This window comes from Aythya ferina (genome assembly GCF_964211825.1).
Source record: "Aythya ferina genome assembly, chromosome: 5".
Taxonomy (NCBI): domain Eukaryota; kingdom Metazoa; phylum Chordata; class Aves; order Anseriformes; family Anatidae; genus Aythya; species Aythya ferina.
The window spans coordinates 2166330-2192813 of NC_140301.1; the positions used below are offsets into that span (position 1 = coordinate 2166330).

General features: G+C 39.7%; 1 protein-coding gene across 1 annotated transcript; it reads right to left on the reverse strand.

Moving 5' to 3' along the window:
• Positions 1-69: 69 nt before the first annotated feature.
• CTR9 (CTR9 homolog, Paf1/RNA polymerase II complex component) lies at positions 70-25832 on the reverse strand. The gene is made up of 25 exons (XM_084522305.1): positions 25651-25832; positions 24361-24459; positions 23616-23855; positions 23035-23152; positions 22079-22168; positions 20617-20765; positions 17878-17985; positions 17317-17424; positions 16965-17201; positions 16116-16205; positions 15890-16018; positions 15601-15784; positions 14494-14582; positions 14067-14252; positions 13803-13890; positions 13400-13548; positions 11341-11457; positions 11007-11152; positions 9021-9092; positions 7746-7881; positions 7160-7306; positions 6583-6740; positions 6218-6314; positions 5760-5872; positions 70-1175 (listed from the first exon to the last, which is right to left on the reverse strand). Exons 1-25 carry the CDS (start codon positions 25693-25695, stop codon positions 767-769), a joined length of 3504 nt encoding a protein of 1167 aa, XP_084378431.1. The 5' UTR covers positions 25696-25832; the 3' UTR covers positions 70-766.
• Between the last annotated feature and the right edge of the window lie 652 nt (positions 25833-26484).

Here is a 26484-nt window from a genome sequence, read left to right on the forward strand (position 1 = left end):
GTCAAATTTAACATTTTCAGGTCTTCTGCTTATACCATTTAAGGCTTTAAATAAATCACTCAAAGCAAATGAGCAGGAACATTTTATTGTGACACTGACATCTTCAACTATGTCAAGTAATATGGAAATATCTCCAATTTTTTTTTTGACCTGCCAATTTAAATACTCTATCTACATCTGTATCATTACTTTATAAAACTCCTTTAATATTTGCATCTTTTTCACCTGATTTACCACAGAAACAAAAGCAAAAAAAAAAAAAAAAATCAAACTATTTGAAATATAAGGAGTTACATCATGGCAAATATGTTCTCAAATATGTTCTTTAAGAGAAAAGATGAAAAACCTCCCTACTGACCTGTAATCAGAATGAGAAAGAGATAAATATACAAAGCTCTTTGCTTCATTTGTTAGAATTTAAGATTTATCTATGCATGTATAAACACAGAGCGCACAATTTCAGCCACACTGAAATAACCTAAACTGAGATTTAACTTTCCATAGTTTTTACATGCATTCCATCCTTGGTGTGCTGATTTTAGTACAGGGCTTCTGTTCGTCATCCACAGCAGTTTGAATTTAATACACCATAATCCAACTCAGAGAAACATCCATTAGTTGCTAATAGAAAGAATCACAGGAAGGTCTCACAACAGTTTACTAAAACATTTTTTCCCCATCAGTTTTCAAATATAAAAAATTGGATTTCCACTAGAACAGAAATATATTTACATGAACATTCTAAAAAGATGTCTGTAATTTAGATCTAATCACTGTCATCTGAACCACCTTCAGACCCCTCATTATTAGATCCTTCTGGTTCAGATTCGTTACCAGATCCTCTGTCAGAACCCTCATTGTCAGATCCTCTCTCAGAATCTCTGTCTGAGTCAGCACTGCGAGAAGCTGGGCGAGATTCGTTTTCTGAACCACCTGAATGACTTCTTCCTGACTGCACAGACTCATTGTCAGACTGCTCTGAATCTGACCGTCTCCTTTTTCTGGCTGATCTGTCACTGTCAGAATCTTCCTCAGATGCGTGGACACTGGATCTCTTCGGACTACCTGCCTCGCTACCAGACTTGTTTCTGTTATCAGAATCGCTATCAGAAACAATGCGTTTACTGTGCTGCTGTTCCCCATCATCTGAATCACTGTTGCTATTCCTGGCATGTCTGTAGGGGGAAGAAAAAAAAAAAAAAACAGTATTAAAAGATGCAATGCTTATTTTAAAACATAAATTAAGACACTAGGATTTGAGCAATGATATCATTATCTAAATCACAGAATCACAGAATTTCTAGGTTGGAAGAGACCTCAAGATCATTGAGTCCAACCTCTGACCTAACACTAACAGTCCCCACTAAACCATATTCCTAAGCTCTACATCTAAACGTCTTTTAAAGACTTCCAGGGATGGTGACTCCACCACTTCCCTGGGCAGCCTGTTCCAATGTCTAACAACCCTCTCAGTAAAGAAGGTCTTCCTAACATCCAACCTAAAATGCCCCTGGTGCAACTTAAGCCCATTCCCCCTCGTCCTGTCACCAGGCACGTGGGAGAACAGGCCAACCCCCACCTCGCTACAGCCTCCCTTGAGGTACCTATAGAGAGCAATAAGGTCGCCCCTGAGCCTCCTCTTCTCCAGGCTGAACAAGCCCAGCTCCCTCAGCCGCTCCTCGTAGGACTTGTTCTCCAGGCCCCTCACCAGCTTCGTCACCCTTCTCTGGACCCGCTCAAGCACCTCGATGTCCTTCTTGTAGCGAGGGGCCCAAAACTGAACACAGTACTCGAGGTGCGGCCTCACCAGAACTGAGTACAGGGGGCCAATCACTTCCCTAGCCCTGCTGGCCACACTGTTTCTTATGCAAGCCAGGATGCTGTTGGCCTTCTTGGCCACCTGAGCACACTGCTGGCTCATATTCAGCTGACTATCCACCATCACTCCCAGGTCCTTCTCTGCCTGGCAGCTCTCCAACCATTCCTCTCCCCGTCTGTAGCTCTGCTTGGGGTTGTTGTGCCCCAGGTGCAGGACCCGGCACTTGGCCTTGTTGAACTTCATGCAGTTGACCTCAGCCCATCGGTGCAGCCTATCCAGATCCTCCTGCAGAGCTTTCCTACCCTCAAGCAGATCAACACACGCACCTAACTTGGTGTCATCTGCAAACTTACTGAGGGTGCACTCGATGCCCTCGTCCAGATCATCGATGAAGATATTAAAGAGGACCGGCCCCAGCACCGAGCCCTGGGGAACACCACTAGTGACCGGCCTCCAACTGGACTTGACTCCATTTACCACGACTCTTTGGGCCCGGCTATCCAGCCAGTTTCTAACCCAACGAAGCGTGCGCCAGTCCAAGCCAAGAGCAGCCAGTTTCTTGAGGAGAATGCTGTGGGAAACGCTGTCAAAAGCCTTGCTGAAGTCAAGGTAGACCACATCCACAGCCTTTCCCTCGTCCACCCAGCACGTCACTTTGTCATAGAAGGAGATCAGGTTCGTCAAGCAGGACCTGCCTTTCATAAACCCATGCTGACTGGGCCTGATCGCCTGCTTGCCCTGCAAGTGCTGCGTGATGTCTCTCAAGATAATCTGCTCCATGAGCTTCCCTGGCACTGAGGTCAAACTGACAGGCCTGTAGTTTCCCGGGTCTGCCCTCCGGCCCTTCTTGTAGATGGGCGTCACGTTTGCTAGCCGCCAGTCAACTGGGACCTCCCCTGATCGCCAGGACTGCCGATAAATGATGGTAAGCGGCTTGGCCAGCTCCTCTGCCAGTTCTCTCAGTACCCTTGGGTGGATCCCATCCAGCCCCATCGACTTGTGCACATCCAAGTGCCGTAGCAGGTCACCAAACATTTCTTTGTGGATAGTGAGGGCCACATCCTGCTCCCCATCCCCTTCCACCAGCTCAGGGTACTGGGTATCCAGAGAGCAACCGGTATTGCCGCTAAAGACTGAGGCAAAGAAGGCATTGAGCACCTCCACCTCTTCCTCATCTCTTGTAACAAGGTTTCCCCCCGCATCCAGTAAAGGATGGAGATTCTCCTTAGTCCTCCTTTTTGTGTTGATGTATTTGTAAAAAGATTTTTTGTTGTCTTTAACAGCAGTAGCCAGATTGAGCTCCAGATGAGCTTTGGCCTTCCTAATTTTGTCCCTGCACAGCCTCGCAACATCCTTATAGTCCTCCCTAGTGGCCTGCCCACTTTTCCAAAGATTATAAACCCTCTTTTTCCTCCTAAGATCAAGCCACAATTCTCTGTTGAGCCAGGCCGGTCTTCTTCCCCGCCAGCTCGTCTTTGGGCACGTGGGAACAGACCGTTCCTGCGCCATTAAGACTTCCCTCTTGAAGAGCGCCCAGCCTTCCTGGACCCCTCCGCCCTTCAGAACCGCCTCCCAAGGGACTCCACCAACCAGTGTCCTGAGCAGCTCAAAGTCAGCCCTCCGGAAGTCCAATACAGCGGTTTTACTGGTCCCCTTCCTGGCCTCGCCAAGAATAGAGAACTCCACCATTGCGTGGTCACTCTGCCCAAGACAGCTCCCAACAATCACATCCTCCACCAGTCCTTCTCTGTTTGTGAAGAGAAGGTCTAGCGGGGCGCCACCCCTGGTAGGTTCACTAACCAGCTGCGTCAGGAAGCTATCTTCCTGAAACGCTCTCCAGAAACCTCCTAGACTGCTTTCTCTGGGCTGTGTTGTGCTTCCAGGATATGTCAGGGAAGTTGAAGTCCCCCACGAGAACAAGCGCTGAAGATTTCGCAACTTCTGTCAGCTGCCTGTAGAACTCCTCATCCGTCTCCTCATCCTGGTTTGGCGGTCTATAGCAGACCCCGACCAGGACGCTAGCCTTGTTGGCCCCACCGATCCTAACCCAAAGGGACTCGACCTTGTCATTCCCAGCCTCGAGTTCTACAACATCGAAAGACTCTCTAATATAGAGAGCCACACCACCACCCCTTCTGTGCTGCCTGTCCCTTCTGAAGAGCTTATAGCCAGGCATTGCAGCACTCCAGTCATGAGACTGGTCCCACCACGTCTCCGTGATGGCAACCTAGTCATAGCCTGCCTGCTGCATGATGGCTTCCAGCTCCTCCTGTTTGTTACCCATGCTGTGTGCATTGGTGTAGATGCACTTCAGCTGGACCATTGCCTTATCCCCTGGCCTTGCCATTGTTCCCCCTGGCACAGCTCCAACAATCCTTGCTTCGGCCCCATCCCCCTTCTTACCTAGTTTAAAGCCCTCTCAATGAGCCCTGCCAGCTCCTGGCCCAGGATCCTTTTTCCCCTAAAAGATAGGGACCCGTCTGCGGCCATCAGGCCGGGTGCCGAGTAAAGTGCCCCATGGTCGAAAAACCCAAGATTTCTGCGTTGGCACCAGCCCCGGAGCCACGTGTTTAACAGGTGGGCTTTCCGTGTCCTCTCTGTACCCCTCTCTGCCACCGTGGGGATGGACGAAAACACCACCTGCACTCCTGCTCCATCCACTAACCGTCCCAGCCCCCTAAAGTCTCTTTTGATAGCCTTCAGGCTTCTCTCTTCAATGTTGTCACTGCCCGCCTGGACTATCAAAAGAGGATAATAGTCAGAGGGGCGTACCAGGTTGGGAAGCCTCCTGGCAACGTCCCTGACCCTGGCCCCAGGGAGGCAGCACACTTCCCTACGGGTAGGGTCAGGCTGACAAATAGGGCCCTCTGTTCCCCTGAGAAGAGAGTCTCCCACAACAATTACCCTTCTGTCTTTCTTGGTGGAGGCAGTCCTGAGGCGTGGAGTCGACCTCCTCGCCCTAGGCATCCTCCTGGGTACACTTGCTACCTCTTCCTCACCCACCGGCCTCTCAATCTCCGGGGCCTCAAACCTGTTGTGTAAGGGCACCTGGGAAGGCGGGGCCGGAAAGGGAGGGCATCGCCTGCGATGTCGAGCAGGGACCTGTTTCCATTCCTCCTCAACTCCCAGATCCCCTCCCTCTGCCCGACAGCGACAGGGCAGGGGGTCCACCCCCATTTGGGGTGTCTCACCTCGATACCTCTCCTTGAGGCCCTGCAGGGAGTAGCTCCACCAGTCTACCTCCCTCTCACACTCCCTGATATCCCTCAACCTCTCCACCTCCTCCTTGAGCTCCGCCACCATGCGGACCAGGTCATCCACCTGCTCGCACCTCACGCAAGCAGCTTCTCTGCCTCCCGCCGATGGCAGGAACAGGCTCAGACACTCCCTGCACCCGGTGACCTGAACTGCGGCATTTTTTAACGGGCAGTCAGTCTGGTTGTGCACCGACTTCCTGGAGAGCGCACCGTGCCTGGTGGAGACCATTATCACCTAGCTAAGGGCTGTCGTGAAGGTGTTCGTATGGGCGGGGGGAGCGCTCTGCCCTGTTTGCCCGTCCTGTTCGTCGCGCTCCCTAGGGGCAGCTCTTGAACGGCCGGGGAGGGGGCGCTGCTGGCTCCGCCTACGCCTCATCAGCCTCCCTCACGAGGGCTGCCGGGTCCTGGCGGCTCCCTCCAGTAGGCTCGATGCCGGAAAAATTAGCCCTGCCTGGCCCGATCCCCTGCTCCGCTGCAGAACGCGTCTGCCCCGGAGCTGATCGCCTCTGCAAATGGCCGACAAATGAGAAAGGGAATGGAATAATTTGTAATGGAAGGTGATGTTAAGTACAACAAAAGGCTTCTGATTATCTTCTCATTATCTTATTATTATTAATACTGTTATTTCTCTTGAAAGCATACACTAGAATTGCAGTGCTTGAGAAGATAATAAAGGTTCTTACCCATCATCAGCAATTTTAAGTTTATCTTCATCAGAAGAATCATCACTAGATGAAATTATGGCTTTTGATTTGATCTTTCCTTTCATTGAAGGAGGCAGACGTTCTGGTTTGGGCTGCATGGGCAAAAACAAAGGGTTGCTTGTTCACATGTCTGGTTAAATCAGTGTCCAATGGCAGAAACGCTCAAAAAAACTAAGACGTGCTTCTAAAATGTTCTAAAATAGTTTGATCAAAATAATCCATTTGCTATCAGATATTGTAGAAGGTTTAAGAAATATTCTTTTCTGAAGCAGCTATAGCAATAGGAAAAGGAGGACAAAAGGTAGTTTGCTACCACAAATTTTCAGCATTAACTTAATAAGTCTCTGTCAAAATAGAGGAGTGCTGGAGTCCAAGTGCACGTTTAGGAAAAAAAAACATAACTTAGGAACTTTTAGGAAAAAAAGCATGTAACTTACAGCCTTCTTTTTTTCTGCTTTGGGTGGACGTCGTTTTTTAGGTCTAGGACCATTTTCATGTTCTTCATCATCACTCCCCTCATCTGCTTTCTGGGGTCTTAAAGAGAATCATATTCGTGTGATGTAAAGTATATCACTGCAAGAGAACTTTACACATACAAAACTTCCAGTCTTGAGATTCAGCTGATCAAATGTTATTCATTCTTCTCTTGCATACGTACTCTTTAATTTTTGTTCAAAAATATGTAAGACTTACTCCTGCTAACCACTTAATCAACATTTCATTTATGTTACGAAGCACTGCATAAGAATATTTAGAGCTGTACTATTTCTCACAAAGAGTCTAACATTGAAGTATAAGTTACCTCCTCCTCTTTTTCTTCTTTCTCTCTCCCTCTTCTTCTTCCCCATCTTGTTCACTACCACTGCCCTTCCTCTTCTTTTTCTTTCTAGACATTGGCAAATCTTCATCACTGTCATCGTTGACAAACTCATCAAATTCCCCTGCTCCTTTTTTGGAACGCTGTAATAAATAAAAGTCCCACAATATAGCTTGCTGTTCATCTTCCAGTTGAAAGGTACCAGACAAGAAGTCAAAATAGAACCTCTTGGAACACATTTTTGAAGACATAAAAACACAGACCTCACGTCAACTTTCCCATAATATCTGGACTGGTATCACTGAGAAACTGATTCCAAATTCCAAACACATAATAATCTTCTGTTATTTTAAATTATTTTAAAAATTGAACAGAACAGATTTTGGTAATGCTGCCTAGTTCAAAACTTAAGTGTTAATTTCCAATTTTTACATCAGAGCATTAAATCTGTGCTGTTTCACACAGCAGAACTTAGGCAGCTTGAAATTAAAACCCCATGCTATCCCAAGAGAATGTTTACCAAAGAAAAAATAGAGGGAAAAGAATAAAAAGTCTGTTCTACCCTGCCTCCACCACCGCCACGTTTTTTCTCCTTTGATCCTTCTACTTCACCAGTGAACATCAGAATATTCTTGGTCTTCTCCACATATTGAGCTCTTTGTTCCAGAAGTTTCTTCTGTTCTTCCTTCTCTCTTAGGCGCTTCTCTTCCTGAAACAACGAAGAAACTAACCATTACTATTATAGTTGCATTATTATATTCACAGGTCTTTTTGTTGACAAGCAACTAGAATATTAACTTCTACAAATTCCATGTCAGAAAGCTTTTCTGCAAGGTCTGTACTGAAATAGGCAAAAGTCCAAAGTAACTTTTGTACCAAGTGCTCCCTCCTTGGTCCCACTTGTACTAAAATTTGATAACCTTAAAAGGTTTGCCAACACTTGGATTTCATTTTAAAAATAAAAATCTATTTTTAAGGCAATGAGAAAGAATGAGTATCACCTGTTAGCTGTAACATCTTCTGCTAACGTTTACTGTATCTTAGAAAAATATCAACTGGATATTTCATCAGTAACACCAGCCACCATCACAGAGCAGTAGGAACACTTTTTTTTTTTTTTAATTAAGTAAAATGTAACAGAATAAAACCTGTTCTTTAAGTAGTTTTTGGCGAAGCAGTTCCTTTTCTTGCTCTTGTTTTGCACGCAGCTCCCTCTCTTCTTCATCCTGCTTGCGTGCTCGAGCCACATGATACTGGGCTTGACTCAGTAAATCAGAGCATTGCCTATAACATGCAAAGGTTTCAAGTAAAGGAAGGTGACAGAGGTACTAAAAGGAGTAACAGTTTCATAAAGGGTATGCATCACAACAAAAATAAGCTACCTGAAATACTGCAATAGAAGACCAGTACAGATTTTTGACTGAACTAACAGATTTAATGTTAATATAATTTATCTTTAAGATGCAATACACAACTTGGGAACTTACTGGTTCACACTTGAAATTTAGCCAATTCAAAGACATAATAATCACAAAGAGAAATCATTTCAACCCATTTGGACAGCTTCAGAACTATGGTTACTAAAAAGAAGTCATTTAATCTGAACTTACTAGCAAACCTAATCAGAAAGGTAGTCACAAACTTTATCTAAAAAAAACTCCACAACTGTATAAGAGTTCAGGTTGCATTAAGTGTTCCAGTCTCATAAAACATTAATGAAAGTTGCTTTCAATACCATTTCTTAGCTGTGTTACGACGAATTCTTTTAGTATTAAAAGACAGAAATTTTCGTGTCTGTACAAAATGCTTTAATGATATCTATTTAAGATGTATAGTGAATGATTGCCAATAGAAGTTATTTGTATGTCTACGGACAGGGCAATATAGGGCAAACTGCCTGAAAAACGTAAGAAACAGACAGGCTTGAAAGAAAACTGATTTGAACAGGCTTGTATACAAACACATTACCCTGAACAAAGTTTAAAGACTAGACATTGCAAAATATAAGTATTTTATGTTTTAATAAGTGATCCACTCTAGTCACCAAAAGTTATCTTAAAAAAATTTCTAAGAAATCAAACATGTTAAATTATCATTAAAGCCAAAACAGGGAGAGCTAGAGATCTTTAAATAAATTTTCCACTCTCCCCTTGGTGGAAAATCTGCTATTAAAATAGCTGAAGTTTTGCAGGCTCTCGTGATAGAGGAGAGCACAAGTTTAGAGTTTTAGACTGTACAAAAACATTAGAAAGCAAAGATAGGAAGAGAAAAAAACAGCAACAGCAAGTAATCCTGTAGTTAGATTTCTACTGTTCTATGAAATAGCTAAAATTTTTGAATAGTTTTATTCTGGAAAGAAAAAAAAATAGAAAAAAAAAGATAACATTCCTCCCAGTTCCTGAATTTTATTTTATTTTTTTTACCTGGCTTCTGTAGCAGCAAGTGCCAAGTCAAATCTCATCTTATCACCCACTTTACTCAAGTAACTGAAGTACCTAGATGATAAAGACAAACAAGAATAGTATTAGTTACATGTTTAGTGCAATTTTGCCTTAAAACAAAGCACTTGCTCCTGAGTTACTATCGTATAAGATGCAACAGAAGACAAAACCCTCACCAATTTTCTATTTTTAATACAACAGTATACAAGTACATTCAGAGATCTCAAATGCAAGACATACTAATTTATTTAGTCTCAAATCTGTCCAAAACAGCCTCTCTGAATCTGGTTCACAGGTCCTAGTGAATATAATGTACCTTCAAATAGCTATGATGAAGCTATGATGAATAAGCTATGATGATCACTGCTTTGAAGAGAGTTTGTAACTATTTAAAGGAAAAAGAGAAGGACAGTCCAAGTTTTTTGAGGTTGCCAGCTTCTTTTCATGTTTATAATGAAGTGTTTTCATGCTAGATTGAACTCTAAAGGCTTGAGCCTATGAAATAATTCCTACCTCAAGTTTAAGCTTACGGAAAGTGTTCTCCAAAAGTTAAATATATCAGACATTTGATTTTTTTAGTAAATTGAATACCAAATAAAGACATAAATTCACAAGTTTCCAACTGAATTTAAGATAGAATTTGTTTCTGAATGTATACTGTTTGCATTACATAAAGCACTAGAACTTTTAAATCCTTGATTATATGAGAAGTTTTCTGTAGCTGATAAAATAATTGGAATACCTTTGCGCCAAAGATCTGTTTTGATCAATACTATAGCAAATTATAGCTGCAAAGGAAAATGAAGAACTGATCTGAAAATGAAGAACTGATCTCAGGCCACAGTTCTTGCCACTATAAACATCTGAAAGCCACTCTCTATCCTGGACATAAAAACAGAGCCAGGAATGTGTAAAGCAACTAAATGCAGTAAACCAACTGCATCAGTGATAATGTAGGAGCAGAATAAGTGGTTGAAAGCTCTACTGGTTTTGGCTGGAATAGAGTTAATTTTCATCTTAGCAGCTTGTATGGTCCTAAATTTGAGATTTGTGACCAACACAGGATTGATAACATACTAATGTTTTAGCTGTTACTTAACAGTGCTTACACTGTCTCTTGTGTTTTTTGCACTGCCCTGCTAGCAAGGAGATTGGTGGTGCACAAGAAGTTAGGAGGGCAACAGCCAGGAGAGCTTGCCCCAACTGACCAAAGGGATATGTCATACTTAGAAGTTGGGGGAAGAGAAGGAAGAAGGGGCTGTGGAAGAGGCTGTTCAGAGTTCTTTCGGAGTTCTGGCATTTGTCTTCATAACAGTTGTGAAGCAGCTCTGCTTTCCTGGAAATAGCTAAACATCTGCCTGCCAATGGGAAATTGTGAATGAATTCCTTATTCAATTAATCATGTTGCTTTCTTCCCATAAAGCTTGTTTTAAGCCAAAGACTATAGATTTCAAACAAGCTTCAGAACCAGCTTCTGTTCTTAATTTATCAACGTGCGTAGGCTTCACTTGCCACTGAGAAGACGTGGTTATCAAGGACTACTACTCATTAACTAGGCTCATATAATATAAACATTTCATTTTGAGATCTAGTTTTATTTTGAGATCTAGTTTTAAACTTCACAGGTTATTTTTAAAGAAGTCTTCCAAAAATGTAATAAATTTGCAGAACAATTTTCAATGCATTTTCAACTAAGAAAAAGCGCCTCAACCATAATACAAAACTCCTTCGGAAATATGTATTGGCCACCTGGCCAAATAAAAGTGGTTTTGGAGCCAAGTCTGAACACACAGTTTTTGTGTATTCAGGCAAAATCATTTTTCTGCTAGAAACTCTAGAATTCAATACAGTGTTTCACTGGAGATGATTGCTCTTCTAATCATAATTTCAGACCTACACTGCATTTTCACTGTAAGGAAACTGAAATATATTATAATGATTAGTGAAAAAAAAAAAAATCAGCTTTACCTGTGGGCTAGCTCCAGTTCTTTCACAGCATTAAGCACCTCTTTTAGATTGCTTTTTTCATCTTTCAGGACAGAGGTAGCTAGTCTTTGTAGCACTAAAGCCACATTAAACATAAGGACTGTATCACTTGGCGCAACATGTCTGGCCTGTAAATGAAAAGCATGTTTTTAAGATACTTTACAACATGATACAGAGGTATACAAGTAAGGTACATAGAGGTATACAGAAAATAAGCACCATTATTTCAATTCAAGATACTGAATTTAAGGAGACCTAAACATGCAGCAATTTACACTAACTTTATTTTGTGATCTATGATATTCTATATTCATACCTTTAACAAAGTTTGTTTACATTCCTGCAATTTCCCACATTTGAAGAGTGCCCGGGCCAAATATAACAATACTTCAGTGTTCTGATGCTTATAGAACTTCCTGAGGCAGTTCTCATACTGAAATTGAAAAATAAAATTAAGAGGTGACAACGATTAGTTATTATGGTTAGCTAACTACATCAAATGTTTCCGTTCCTAAAAAGTATTACTGCTAATGTTTTTTTTTGTTTGTTTGTTTTTTTAAAAAAAAGCAGCATATCTGAAAACTGGCAGCAGTCCTAAAGGCTCTGTACATCCTGAAGTAAAATAAAACGCTTTGCAAATACCATCTACTGCAACAAAAACCAGAAAGACTCATTTTTAAGAGCACTCTCAGTTATTCTCTGTGGTATGAAAGAAATCTGCTTTCTTGGCTCATAGATAAAAATATACCTAGTGTGGTAACTCCATATACCTGATGCAATTAGTTAAAAAAAAAAAAAAAATCCCCACCTTTAAGATAACTCAATATCAAATTAGTCCTGTCCACCTAGCTGAATAGCTTGGCATATCTAATTATTTCTTTTACACTGTATTTTCTTTCACACTATAGTTGCTCTATAGTGTAAAAGATAATTTGTCACTATATGTTTTATGGGCCTTCAATTAAAGGTTCCAATAGCTAAGAAACCTCATCCTTTTCAGTAACAAGTGCCTTTTTTGCCATGCTTTTTTCTCAAGCCATCTTTAATTGATTCTAAATCTCCAACATATTAAGAAATACAAAACAACCTTTACTTCCAGCTCAAATTCAGAAATCACCCTGTAATGCCTGAAATCACTACAGAGGGGTTGCATGGCATTGTGAGCATCCAATTTTCACTAACATTTAGAGTCAAAGATTTTGCATTTAGCATTAAGGCTGTCCCAGATTTGTATACTTTATGGTCAAGAACTCACTAGAATACTTGTGGCTGCAACAAGCTACGCTATTAAATTCAGTTTATCTCCCTTTGAGTGCAATATCATATATATCAAACTTTGGCTTGTACCAACTGCATAGCAGAATCCAGGGAACAATAAAACACCTCAGTGAACAAACACGTTTCTTCTAACAGCCCCACATAAATAAATTGGCAAATAAGTATAATATTTTTCTGACAAATCAGAAGGTGAAAGTTCACTGCATTGCTAAATTAGATTTCTCATTAGGCTTTTTTCAGTAAAGACAGACAAGGTCTTAAAGACAGACTCAACTCAAATAACAGAATGCATCACATCATGTTAACAAAAAGACTTTTACCAGTACTTCACTGGAGGAGAGTAACTACTGAGCTCTTGATCAGGTATAAAAGATCCACTATCTTATATTCTTTATAACCATCACAAAAATCTTGATGATAGTTCTGAATTAAATATTTTTGAGCCTCGATGTAGAATAAATCCTCACTAAACAAGTTCTTACTGAGCTTCTATCCTAACATTTTTTTTTTTAAGCTTGCTTGTATGCTTTTTCAATCAACTAACTTAGAACAGGTTGATACTTGGAAGTTAGTATGCTTGAGCAGGTCAAACTAGATGACCTGAAGAGATTTCTTCTAACATGATTTACCCTGTGATTTTAATTGTTGCAAAAGAAATCATTCCAGTAAGCTTTTCAGACAGCTCTGATCATTCTTGCAAATGATTGCATAAATGATGAGAACAGGAAGCTCTGGTCTTAAAAAAAAAAAAAAAAAAAAAGCATCAAATTGCATTTACTAATTTCACTAACAACTGAAAGTAAGTCACATACAGTAACCACGCTGACTGAAACCTCTGACTAGAAACAAGTTTCATGGCCAAAATTGTAACTCTATCACATTTTAACTCTGATACATGGAAAAAGGGTACAAGCGGGAAACACTTATCTACATTTGGCAGTTTGTTTTTAAGTCTAGAATGGACAGCCAATAGTATGCTAGAAATAGACCTATAGTTAAAATATTATTCAGAAAACTAGCAGCTGCCAGGGACAGCTAAGAAACATCAAGAAGCCATCTAGCACAACATATTATGTAGTTCAATTTAGAGATGTTACCATCTGCACAGCGCTGATGTACTGTTTTTGTTCTACATAGATATGTGCCAAATTCAGCCACACATCACTGATATCTGCTGTTGCCTCTCTCACTTGTGCAAAAACATCACGAGCTTCACGGAAATATCCTTTATGCGCCAAGACAGCTCCTAAGGGGAAAGTAATATGTACAGTGTAAGCTTCCAGGTTCACGTACTATGTACTCCTGCCAAAGAAAACAAAACATTGCCTAAATCAAGCTCCCCATTAAAAATGGACATAGCTGCCATATGAAAGCTATTCTCTCATGCACTCCATTAAATAGTGTGCAGGCCCTGCAAAGACAATTCTACACATATTAAAGCACGAAACATAAGAATACCATTGTCATCTCTGATGTAAGGAAAACTAGTCTAACATTCACCTATGCCATTAGCAGCATACAAATTCTTTGGATCATTTCTGAGTACTTGCTTGTAGATTGCTAATGCACGGTCTTGATGACGCTTCTCCTGTGGAAAGAAGTATCCCAGTTGATCACTCATTTCTACAATGAGGTATCTAAGAATCTACCCAGTATTTTTATGGGCTGTAATACGCCAAATAGGCAATGAGAAGAGCATTCTGAGTAGCTAGCAGCTAACAGAAATAAGTAAAATCATATGCAGGGCAGACAGATGCTCATTACCTTTTCTCTGTCCCTTGTGGGTTGATGTAGAGTCTGCAACCAGACATTGCCAAGAGCCAGCATTGAATAAGTATCATTTTGTGTGGAAGGCTGCTTCAATATTCTTTCAAATTTCTTCTGTCCTGGACCCCACTCTTGTTTGGCCAAATGAAGATTACCAATCAGAGACCAAGCATCCGGATGGTCCTGAATAAAAACTCACTGTCAATTGCAGAGGCAGCATTTTCCCTTGCAAGGTTACTTTTCCAAGTATAAAATAAATTAAATTCCATATTAAATAAATAAATAAATGAGCAGACTTTAGCAGTTCTCTCTCCTTCCCCCAATTTATGTGAACAGACAAAACAGAATTGCAACACAAGAACAAAATTGAAAGAAAAACCTGGAATTTCAAGTGTTTTAACTAAGTGTTTAAAGGGTTACACACCTGATTTATTTGAAGTGCCTCTTTAAACCAATCAGAAGCCTCATAAAAGTTTCCTTTATCCCTAGCCATAGCTCCTAAGCGCAAGTAGCCTAAAAACAAGGAGAAATAAAACAAAAAAAGCTTAGAATCAGGAAAGGTCAAATTCATCTCAAACAAGCAAAATACTGGCAACACATGAATGTCAAAAGCCATCTTTTCTTGACCTGCTTGACAGCAAGCATAAAGACACCTTTCATGTTCTACTCAGAATGAGATAAACTCTGTAAAGAGGAACTTCTATCCACAGCAATGATAAAGAAATTGCAAATTTCTAACACTTAGATGTAATTTAAATATTTTAAATCATTTTCACAAGTTAAACACAATTCAGAAACCTCAGAAGGCTACATCAGTTACACAATTTCTCTCCCCCCACATTAAACAGCTCTCCCACTTCTGCAAGCTTTGGGAAGTGCAGGGGGGCAATAATAGACCACGAAAAAAAAGGATTATTCTGAAGCACACTGCATACTGCAGCTTGCTATGCAAGGGCTACCTCCTCTCCTTTACAGGAGGTATCACAGAGCAGATACTTGGGGGCAAGAGGAAAGGTAGAGCGAAGAGCAAAAACAGGATGTGCCATAGCAGCTGCACCAATGCCTTCAACAGCTACGCTTCCCTGGAAGACAACCAAAGTCCATGACAGAGACACTTTGGTAGAATCAGTATTTCCACTGAGCTATGTAGGTGTGGTTGCAGAGGCTGGGCACATCAAGTGGATGGCCTTGATTGCACCTGAGTGCTGAAGTGCTAAGGCTTTTGGGCATGGGTTGAAGGGGAGCAGCAAGGGAGCAAAAAGCATTCAAGTCTAGACAAGCTAGTTTGCTAGATTTTTGGAATACAATAAAGATCTACCAACAATCAGAAGCCTCAAGCCTGGAGATGGTACTATAAAGATGATTCAGTCCTTAAAAACAGTAGGTAAAACAGCAAGTAGGTAAGCAGGCCCGCAAAACTACTGTGAAAATAACTGAAGATAGATACAGGGAGACAAGAAGACACTGTGGATGGAAAAATCTCTGGTATTTTAAGGAGGACTGTGGAACTAAAATATCACACGTTTCTTACAATCAACATAATTAGGATGTTCTCTTAAGATGTTTTTATACAGCTTTTCCGCTTCATGAAATTCACACATCGCCTCATATAGTCTGGCAAGGTTATAGGATGTTGTTACAGAGATAGCATTGTAATAATGCTCATCATGTTCAGCTTCTGCTTTTGCACGATCCAACGATGCCAAAAAATATTTCTAAAGTATAAAAAGAAGAAAAAAAAATAAAGCACTCCAGTATATTCTTAGAGGAAAAGTTCAGGTGATCATAAAATTTAGTTCAAACTGTTAATAATTATGTACCTTTGCTTCTCCTAGGTTTCCCAGCCTGAAGTGCAGGGCACCCACATTATTCAAAATCTCTGGTGGGACATCAGCCTGCACTTTCTCTTGCAGAATGCGTGTGGCTGTACCATAAGCTGACAGTGCACCCTTTACAAAGAGAAAGTGGATGACAAATAGGAGAATGAGCTTCATGTGCTCCTATAACAAGCATTGACACAAACAGGGTGAATTACATGTTTAATACCTGTATATCAGTCTGTTCTAGAATCTGGGCTAGCTCAATCCATGCCTCTACATCATCAGGATACTGTTCTGTGACTTTCTTTAGATGTCCCTGAGAAACAGCAGAAAACAAACTTCTTTGTGGATACAGAAATTGTTGTAACAAACCTCAAAGAAAGAGCAAAGGCACTGACTTTAACACTAGAAACCATACCAAAACATACTGCAAAATAAAACATTCTAAACATCTGCACAACTGACTAAAGCTTGGAAATTTAAAAAAAAAAAAAAGTCACATTACTTTCCTTCCTTTTTTTTTTTTTTTTAAATAAGCTGTTCTATAGAAACAAAAGCACAAACTATTACACATATGAACACAAGAAGCTATAATATGAAGGCTAATATTAGGTGCATTTAGTTACCCAGCATTAGATTAAAAAAGACTTTCATTAAAGAAAAAAACAAAAAAGGAAAATAACACCATCCTTTCAGATAAGCTAAGACCAGTGCCTTCAGGAAATTGCTAGCTATTATTACACCTTCAGGAAATCACTACTTAATTTGACATTTTCAGATAACATTAACACACTGGAAGAATTTTGCCTTTTAACAGCATCTAATACAAATGTGAGGCCAGAGCTCCCCTGAATTTCTGGAGTTGTTTTATCCAATACCCAGTGGGAATCCTGCTTCTATGCAAAAGCTATAGGTCTCCACAGTTAAGAGGATCTGTCACGACAGCCAATATTAAATACTCCATATTTACAGTAAAGAAACCCTGAGCATCTAGGTACAGACTCCGATTTCAAGTCTGATTTTCAAGTTCTACTCTTGCATGTAAAAGTATGATGCAGGCAGAAGCAGAACTCACCTTTGCAATATCCCGTTTCTCCTGGTCTTCTGACGCCGCATAAAGAGATCCAAGGATTTTCATAGTCTCGTAATTGTTAGGATAGGCTTTCAAAACTTTTTCAAAGCATTGTGACGCATTCTCCTTATCCCCTCTATAAATGTACATTTGACCCAATCCAAAAAACGGAAGTACAAAAGAAGATGAGGCAAACTGAGTGGCCTGATAGTAATACTGGAAAGCTTGATCATAATCTTCCTAAATAAAAATTAAAGAAAGAGCAGGTAAGGTTTTCACAGGTAAGCTTTGTATGAACTCTTATAGCCAGAATATTAGGTGTAATTGCAAAGGGAGCTTTTAAAAGCTGTCCTACCTGTACATGAAAAGATCTAGCCAGCTGGTAACAACTCTCCGCCTGCATTGCTTCAACTTCGGTATTATGGAAAGCATGAAGGGCCAAATGTTGTACTTTACCATAATCCTAAATAAATAAATTTGAAAGCCTGCACTTTAAATAATACATTACTTGACAACAAATAAACAAGGATAGGTGGTAAATACAAGAAAGCTTTAGACACAGCACTGACTAAATAACAACAGTTTTAGTGGTTTCTTTTCTGCATTCCATATCTACGCTATATCTTAAAGCCCAGAAGAAGAAAGAAAAACAAAGATAGAAAGATATCCCTCTAGGACACAAAAGTGAGCTTGATTTAAGAAATAAGTGCACTTTTCTTGGCTTTCCTAAGAAAATAATATTTAAAAAAAATATATAAGTCAAAAACTTTACACTTACCTATCCGCATTAATAGTTCCATACTATGTACACGTACCACTTAACCTGATGAAGTGAGATTAAAACTAACATTGCTAACCTTGCTGCTCAGAGGTTATCAGGTATTCGACTGTAAAATTCCACAGACTTTCTGCTTACCTTCTTGAAGAAGAAGTGATTAGCCAAGTGGTTCAGCACCATTGGATTACTGGGATCAATTGTGTAAGCCCTAGAGAGAAGTTGGACACCATTCTTGATGGAATCGGCCTAAAAGAAATATTCACAAGTATCATCAGCATCTCAATAGCTGTATCTTACTAAGATTTTAAAAATTATTTTTCAGTGCATGCTGCTTCAGGAACTGTAACATAGTCCTTGTTAGTCTCGCAGAAGAAAGTAAATTCAGCTGCCAGCTTTCCTCCCTGAAGCACAAAGACCAGAAAATGAAGCCACGACATAGGCTGTGGAGGAGAAGGGAAGAAAACAACAACAACAAAACACAACACCTAAAAAAAACACAAAACCTATTAATACGACAAAAGAACAGAACACGAATTTCTAGAAAAAATAAGATACCCAGCCTTTGTCTTTTGGCATTTCACTCTCACACCTCTGATAGCCTTCCTTCTACTGTTCAACATCCCTAACTCCTGTTTGTTTTAGGTTTCAACATTTTACCTGTGAACAGAAGTGAAAATGTTTTCATGTTCAAATTCTAAACAAGAAACTCCGATGCTGAATTAAGAAGTACTGTAAATTAAGTTCCAATGAAAAACAGCAGAGGCTACCTACAGGCATTACTATAAAAAAACATACCCTTTTATAGAAAAATCTTACTGTTTACAAAAGCTTTCTATGGGTACTAATTTCACTTAAAAGTTCAAGTCCATAACAGGTCAATAGTTGCTACTTATTTGGGACAACAAAGAGATTTATATCACAAGCACATCAGCTCAAATTTGTATGTATTTCTGAAAAGAAATATAAAAATAAAGATATAAAAACAGAGATACCAAAAATGGCATCTAGTAATCATGTAAAATCTGTGCTTTACTGTGCTATTATTATCAGCAGAAAGCTATCTTACTGAATATACTAGGTTTTACCACATGTCTCAACTATGTACAGTCCAATGAGCAGCAGCTCAAACACAATTTCATTTTAAAATGGCAGTATCTTTCCAATACTGCCATTTGAAATGTTCAATACTTTTCCAACAATATATCCTGGTTAAGAAATACTGAGTTATTCTTGCCTAACTTTCAAAAGCAAAAGAGGTTTTATAATCACAGTATTTATGTCTGACCTTTCCAGTAATTTGTGTTTCCTGTCCAATTTCAACTGCATCTAGTAGATGGGCAGAGGTCTCAAATCTCCTACGCACTTGAATGAAATAAAACCAGAGAGAGCAAACCTCAATAATACAGGGTAACCTCAACCCTCATTTGACATCGTAAGATCTTTAAGGGGGGTTGGGGGGAGAGGAACACTGCAAATACCTACACGTTGAAAAGACATCATTTAGCAGTTGCATTTCAGAGAGATTTTTTTTCCCTACAGAAAGCATTCTTCTTCCCCCATGTCAACTCTTTGATATTATACTAATTTTGCAGTGCAGTTGCAGAAGCAGTTTGAAATAAAGCACTGACAATGCATTCCTCACAACCAAATCTGAGTGGGTCAGCTTTTAATTACAGCTCTTCAAAGATCAAGGGGACTTTAATCAAATGAGTTAAAAGACCTTGTGGGGGGGGGGAGGGGGAGACAGGGAAAGCAGGCTTCATTAGTTGCTTACCCATGGAATTATTTATTATGATCTGATTTTAGAACATTTTTGGTTGTCTCTGTGGTTTTATTGAAAAATTTTCATGCCTACATTTACCCAAACTATTTATGGAAGTCTAAAATATATTTCTCCATAAAATATTTTTTCAGATATTCTGTACTAAAAGAAGGTCTTTCTAGACAGTTACGTATTTTACAGAAAGCAATACTGGAAGAACACTAAAATTTAGCAGCACGCCAATTAAGCAAATTTTTTTTTTTTTTTTTAGATCTTAGAGGTCCTATCCTCCCCAATAACTTTCTTAACATGGAATGACCATCCATGTGATCTGACTGACCATCAGATATTCCGAACTAAATTAAGCTATATTTTTTCTAGTGATACAACATCTAGAGAGGTAGGATCACCAGTTTACCATTATTTCAGACTGGTTAAAATTAGTTGTCTATTCTTTAGTTTACTATGCAGCACACATGCCAAGGTAGTTTCAATATTAACTTGAACACTTGTTTGAAAGTTCATGTTCCATAAAGCCCTAAAAGCCCAAGACTAACCTCCTGAGACTACGGCTTTTACCTTCTTGCTAGCATAATGCTCTTCCAAAAAAAATCCTGATACTCTGGAATACAGCTGCCATTGCAAATGAGGTCTCCAAGTATTTGGTTACTTTCAAATCACCCTGAGTACAAACTCGTTTAGTTAACCTTCATGGAGTTGCAAATGACTAAGTAAGGCTGGCTATTAAATGGATCTGTAACTGTTGGGTGAGATTTTTAAAGCTGACTTTTTTTTTTTTTTTTTTTTTTTTTAAACTGGACACATATTCACATATCCCACCAAGGAGATATTTTTATTACTTTGATTAAATAGAACTAGTTTTCTGTACTTACAATTTCTATTAGCAGAGTTGAAGGTTTTTAACCACAGAATATACAGCATGTGCTGCTTATACCTTAAGCACAAATCATTCATTGTTCAATAGTAACACTAGCTAAACTGATTTAACCACAAATTTTATTACATATTTTAAAAAAGGAGCACCTCTCAAAGGATTCAAGTTTGCTGCTTTACGTAAGTCAGGTAAGTATGGTTTCTTGTTAAATTGGACCCACCTCTTTATTATTGAGTTCCAGAACAGCCAGTCCAACCAAAGCCCCTACACATTTTGAATTGAGTTCCAGAGCTCTGCTGAACGCCAAGCGAGCTTTTTCCAACTTGTTCAGTTTCACGAAGCAATGGCCCATACCTAATCGAACCTCAGCTAGAAAACAAGATGACACCATTCACAATCTGAACATTTCAACAAGAACTTCATTCATTTTACACATTCTGGACATTAATACTTCTTTAAAACCTATAAAGCCTTTCAATGATTTGTTGTTTTTAAGGGTAGCCTCCCACACCTGGTAGCAGAATTAATTTTAATAGGTCAGTAAGACCTTATTTCCTCATACACTCCAGAAGAGCAGTCTGCATCTCCAGAATATTCAGATAGGAAGCAAATAGAACATTACTTTTATAGAAACATAATAGAAATAACAGAGAAAGACATGAAAAAAATTGTCAGATGAAAAGGCCGGATATTTCTTAGGCAGGTCAAGTTCAGCTAAGACCAGCAGGCCTCCAGAAAACACACATGAATAGAGAAGTTCACTAGGTGTTTTGCCTCCATCAACTGATTCAACTGCCAACAAAATGCTGTACATCACCCTCAATCTGTACAGATGAACTAATACAGAAAACTTTGTATCATATTGCTCTTTCAGCATGCTTGCAGACTAGGAACACAGAGACATTTATACACAGTATCTGAGTGTACGTGAGCAGGGCATGAGCAAGAGATGTCTATTTAAAAGTACAGTTTGCATTTCTAAACCCATTTTGGGAGCCACGATTCTTATGCTAAGCCAGACTACAGAATACACATCAATTCTGTAATAAGTTATTTTTCAGATATGTTATCAAAAAGCATCCGTTGAGAGACTTTAGAATATTTATGATACCGATGCAAATATCCTGATACTTCTAAATCAAATGCATACGTTTTACAGCTGTTATACACAAATCTCCTAGATTTTTGCATTAAGAAAACCATACAACACAAGGAGAGCTGTTAGCATGCACTACAGCTAGAATTTTACATTTCAAGTAAATTCATTCATTATTAATGCCAACATACTGATGTAATTTTCTTAACTTTTATTCCAAGAGATTGTAAATAAATTATTATAGTCTTGAATGGCATTTTCCTCCCCACTCCATACAATTTTACCTTCTCTTACATGCAACTTCTCATTTTCCAATAGCTAATTAGAAGGTAATAATCAGAAAAACAGAAAAGCATTTTCCTCAGCACGATTTCTGTATCTAACAGTGAAGGAATACTGCAAATCAACAAACTCTCAACTCTTTGATAACGACGGTGTGTGTTTTTCTTTTTAGTGGAGTTTATTTTGGGATTTTTGGACAGCTACAGAACACACACACACACAAACACACAAAATAAACATTAGGTACTTCAATTAGGAAGACCTGAGTTAAGGCCTTTCCATGACAAAATAGTGTTTGTCTTACCTGGGCAGCCTGGATTGGTGCGCAGTGCTTTCTTGTAGTAGGCAAGGGCTCCTCTATAATCTTTCTTGTTGAAAGAAATGCATGCTTTACCTGTTATGACACAACAGTTGCAAACAAATCAAAAATATAAACAAAGCAGTTAAAAAACAGCTCAATTCTTATTTGGTGAAGTTGTACCAATTTTCAAATATTAGAAATAAACACTAATAAACACAATTAAAACACTAACAGGAAATTCAGACAACTACAACTGTTTTACTATCTTAGATGATGTCAAGCATATGAAACAAGCAAAGGATTACATTAAGTTTACACTTTCCTGGTTTTCTGCATAAACTTAGTTCTTTCCTACTCCAGAGGAAAGACGCTTGCTAAGACTAGATTCATTAGTGAACAGAGAAAAATCAGTTTTACGGCTGACCCCTTGGTACTCATGGTATCCTCATCTTAGAGGTATAAAGCTTCACTGATGTCATCAAGAAAATTTAAGTAGTTGGACTGGATATAGGCAAACAGGTTTTTATGCTGTACCACATAATTACAAAGTGAAATTTCCAAATTCCAAAAGCTTTGTTCGGGGGAGACGTATTTACAGTGTCGGCAGGATAAGAAGTACGCTGCATGCTCACGCTGTGCTCTGAGGGCAAGTTTCACATTGTAGAACTTAAGGCTTTAATTGCCACATGAACACAGCTAAAAAACAAACCCAAACCAAACAAAAACCCCAAAACAAAGATAAAAGGTGCCAGGATGTTGGCAAACATTGTACTATTTCCTAGCTTTTCCATCTGCATATTTCTTCCCATATTTAAAGTAATCTCCATCACACATTTCTGGTCAAGAGCACATACTTCATACCCTTCTTTATCTCTCTGCTTACATATACACCCCCTTCTTAAGCATAACTCATTCCAAAACTCAACTGAAGAGACCAAGTCAAATACTCAAACTCATACCAAGAAGGGCAGGAATATTATTTGGAGACTGGTTAAGCACAAAATGGAATTGTGCATCAGCTTGGTCCATCTTATCACCTTCAAGCAGACAAAAACAGGCTCTTCCCAACAAGTGGTTCTAGATAAAGAAAACAAAAACGTCCACTACATTTATTCTCATAAAATAGGAAGATTATACTATAGAAAAGATTATGCAATAGGACTCTGATTGATTTCTCTTGCATCAGAATGAGAAAAAAAGAGTCTTTATTGTCTACTGAAGTTCACACATTATCAGACAAAAGAGTAACAACCAATCTCCAAACCCCCAAAGGCTGAGTTATACAGTTCTATCAGGTGTCCCAAGCAACAAATAATTATTCCTGGTAGCACCAAAGACATTTCAGATACTTACAGTTTTATGTACACATACTACGCATCTATAAACAAAAGCCTGAGCATTTTCTACCTTCTCTTTACAGAATTAATATTTGCTTTCTTTAGAAGCAGTTTTTTTGAATTCACAGAAAACGCTATAAAATTCAGGTTAAAAGAATGATTAAAAAAGAACAAACGTGGATTTTTATACAGATTGTTTTTACCTGATCATACATGATGATTTTGTCAGCCATCGTATACAACAAGGTAGCTTGTGTAATGAGCTCCTTCTTGTTATCTTTGTTCTTCTCCTTTCGAGCTTGCTGTACATAGTACGCTGCCAGAGTATCCAAACATGTCATCTGATCTTTTTCATGGTCTCTGTAGTCCAAGTTTCCATCTATTCGTGCCGCTTCCAACAGCTTCACAAAGTCTTCTGTTTTCCCTTGTTTGTAGTACTCCAGCTATAACATACAGTTTTAACAGATGGATCCATAAGGCACATAAGTATAGGGATAATCAAAGACATTCTGATATCACCATTTTTTTTCCTATAATCATCTCAACTTAGTTTTACATTAAAACACAGATGAACTCTTGCAACTATTTATTATAAAGAATCAACTGTTTTTCCTCTGAACATCTTTATCTTTTTGCACATTTCACCATACTTCAACAGTATGAAGTCCCCCCACCTTTTTATGAAGTATATAATCAAGGAAGCAAAATGGTAAAACTAAGGATTAAGAACAAATTTAGGAAGTAGGCGTCTAGCAGCATTGTTTCATTAAAAAAATAAGCTTAAAATGTTAACATGCATATGAAAAAGCAGAAATATCTGGTCTAGAATCGCTTATCAAATAACCAAATTCAGTTCCACTTCTTAATTCAGTTATCCCTGGTCATAAAAGTACAGAAGTGGAAATTATTCTTGGATAATCTGAATAAACAGTTTGCATATATACTAACCGCTAAGGCGATCCATATGTGTAGTTGTGTGTGTTCCTGTTTCAGTATACTTATAACTTCATCACCCTCAGGTAATTGATCAAAGTCAAGCTCGATAACCTAGAACGAAACAACAGAGAATTTCTTTTCATAAAGTATTAACAATGCTATTTATTATTGAGCTCAAAGTAAACTGGACATTTCAGCACTTAAGACATAAATAATTCTTTCCATTTAAACAGAGCTGTGGACAAAGAAGTGACGGCTTATTTTCTTCTGCAAAATACAAAAGTGATAGCCTCTCACAAATATCTGAGAAAAGATAGCCCAATTGTTGGGATACTAGTCAGTGAAAACAGAGTTGATACTTCAACTTCTTTCATCATAGCCTTCAAGCTCACAATGTTCACTGTTCAGCTAATAATCAGATAACCAAGTTGCCTTGAAATATCCCTTCAAGTACTGCTCCATTTTAAAAACTTACAGGTAATACAAATCCTGCAGATCTAAGAGTTAAAACTTTCCAAGTAGGCAGTTATCAATACCCAAAACATACCTAAGAACCCTGCAATTTTCATAAAGACATCCTTATGCCTCAAAAAATTAAGAGATTTATTGAAGTGGCAAACATGACAGAGAACAGACTAAATTTCCGATCATTAATAACCGTAGTAACTAATGAGCAAATGATGTCAACAACTTTTGACAATGACATCGTTATTTTCCAAGTACTATTTTGCCAAGTTGATTTAGTATTCTGCCAGGGAAAAAGGAAAGAAAAAAGGAACAAATATTCTCAAGGAGGGATGCTCAGGAGTGCATTTTGACTGCCTGTTATTTCACCTCCTCCTCAGTCACTCCACCTTTGATACTAGCCACCGATGTTACTATTCAGTTTTACAGTAGGGAAGCAGTGCAACTGTTGCACCCAGGGTTGTCCCACTATACCCGCGCAGGTTCTGTGACTCCTACAAGGGGGCTGCAGCCATCCAGCTTTATCAGGACTGGCAGTTTTGATTACACAAAGCCAGAGTGACAGCAATTATTTTTTTTTTTTTTCTACAACTCTTGTTATTTTTAGTTTGAATGTTTTTTAACTCGGGCAACACCAACAACAAACTAAGATCGTTATTAGCGGTAAATAGGTACTACCTACACAGTAAATAAATAATCTATCAGACCTGCCTCACCCCGGCTCGCGCCAGGTGACCTTAAGCACGGTTCAACATCTCCGCGCGGCTCCTCCGCGCCCCGCCCGGCACCCCGCGGCCCCTCCGCGGCCCATCCCCAGGCCACGCCGCCCCGACTCGCCTCATCGGTGTCCCGCAGGGGGATCTCGATGGAGCCCCGCGACATGCTGCCGGTGACGGTGCCGAAGCCTCCTCCGCCTCCTCCACCACCTCCACCACCGCCGCCTCCGCCGCCCAGCAGCCGCCCGCGAACGCGCAACGGCCGCGGCGCGCGCACTTCCCCTCACAGCCGCCGACTGACCCGGACGTGCTCAGGCGAGAGGGGAGGGGGGGAGGCGGCCCGGCTCCGCCCCCCGAGGCGCAGCGAGCCAATCGCCGCCAAGAACCAGCCGCGAGGACCGCCTCGCGCCCGCGCCCCGGGAGGCGGGAAGGCGCCGGGGTGACGCTGCGCGCGCGGCCGCGTTGCTGAGGTAACGGCGGTCTCGCGGGCGCCTCCCGCCGCGTTTTTAAAAAGGCTAAAGGCTTCCAGCTGGACGTATTAAAACGTGTGGATTTCTCCTGTCTTGGTGGAAAAACAATCACTAATTTCTGAAGTTGTACCAAGAAAAAAAAAAAAAAAAAAAAGACTAAAAGCTCCTATTGCATTTCTACCGAGATTAGAAAAAGTGACATATTAATTACGCAGCCTATTAAAGCCTAAAGCAAACTTGACTTTGGCCTGTAGGTAACCATCCACATCCACATCATACAGAATTTTGACTGAACAGAATGTCATAACTGTAAAACATTAAATTGTTAAGTTTCATTTTAAAATTACTTTAAAACCACTATAATAGTATGTAGTATAGTATTAAATACCTTGCAGTGCCAGTTGCTCTCTGCAACAGAATTAATATTTTTAATTACTTAACATTTTGAATTTGAACTTTTATTTGTGCACTAATTATTCTGAACT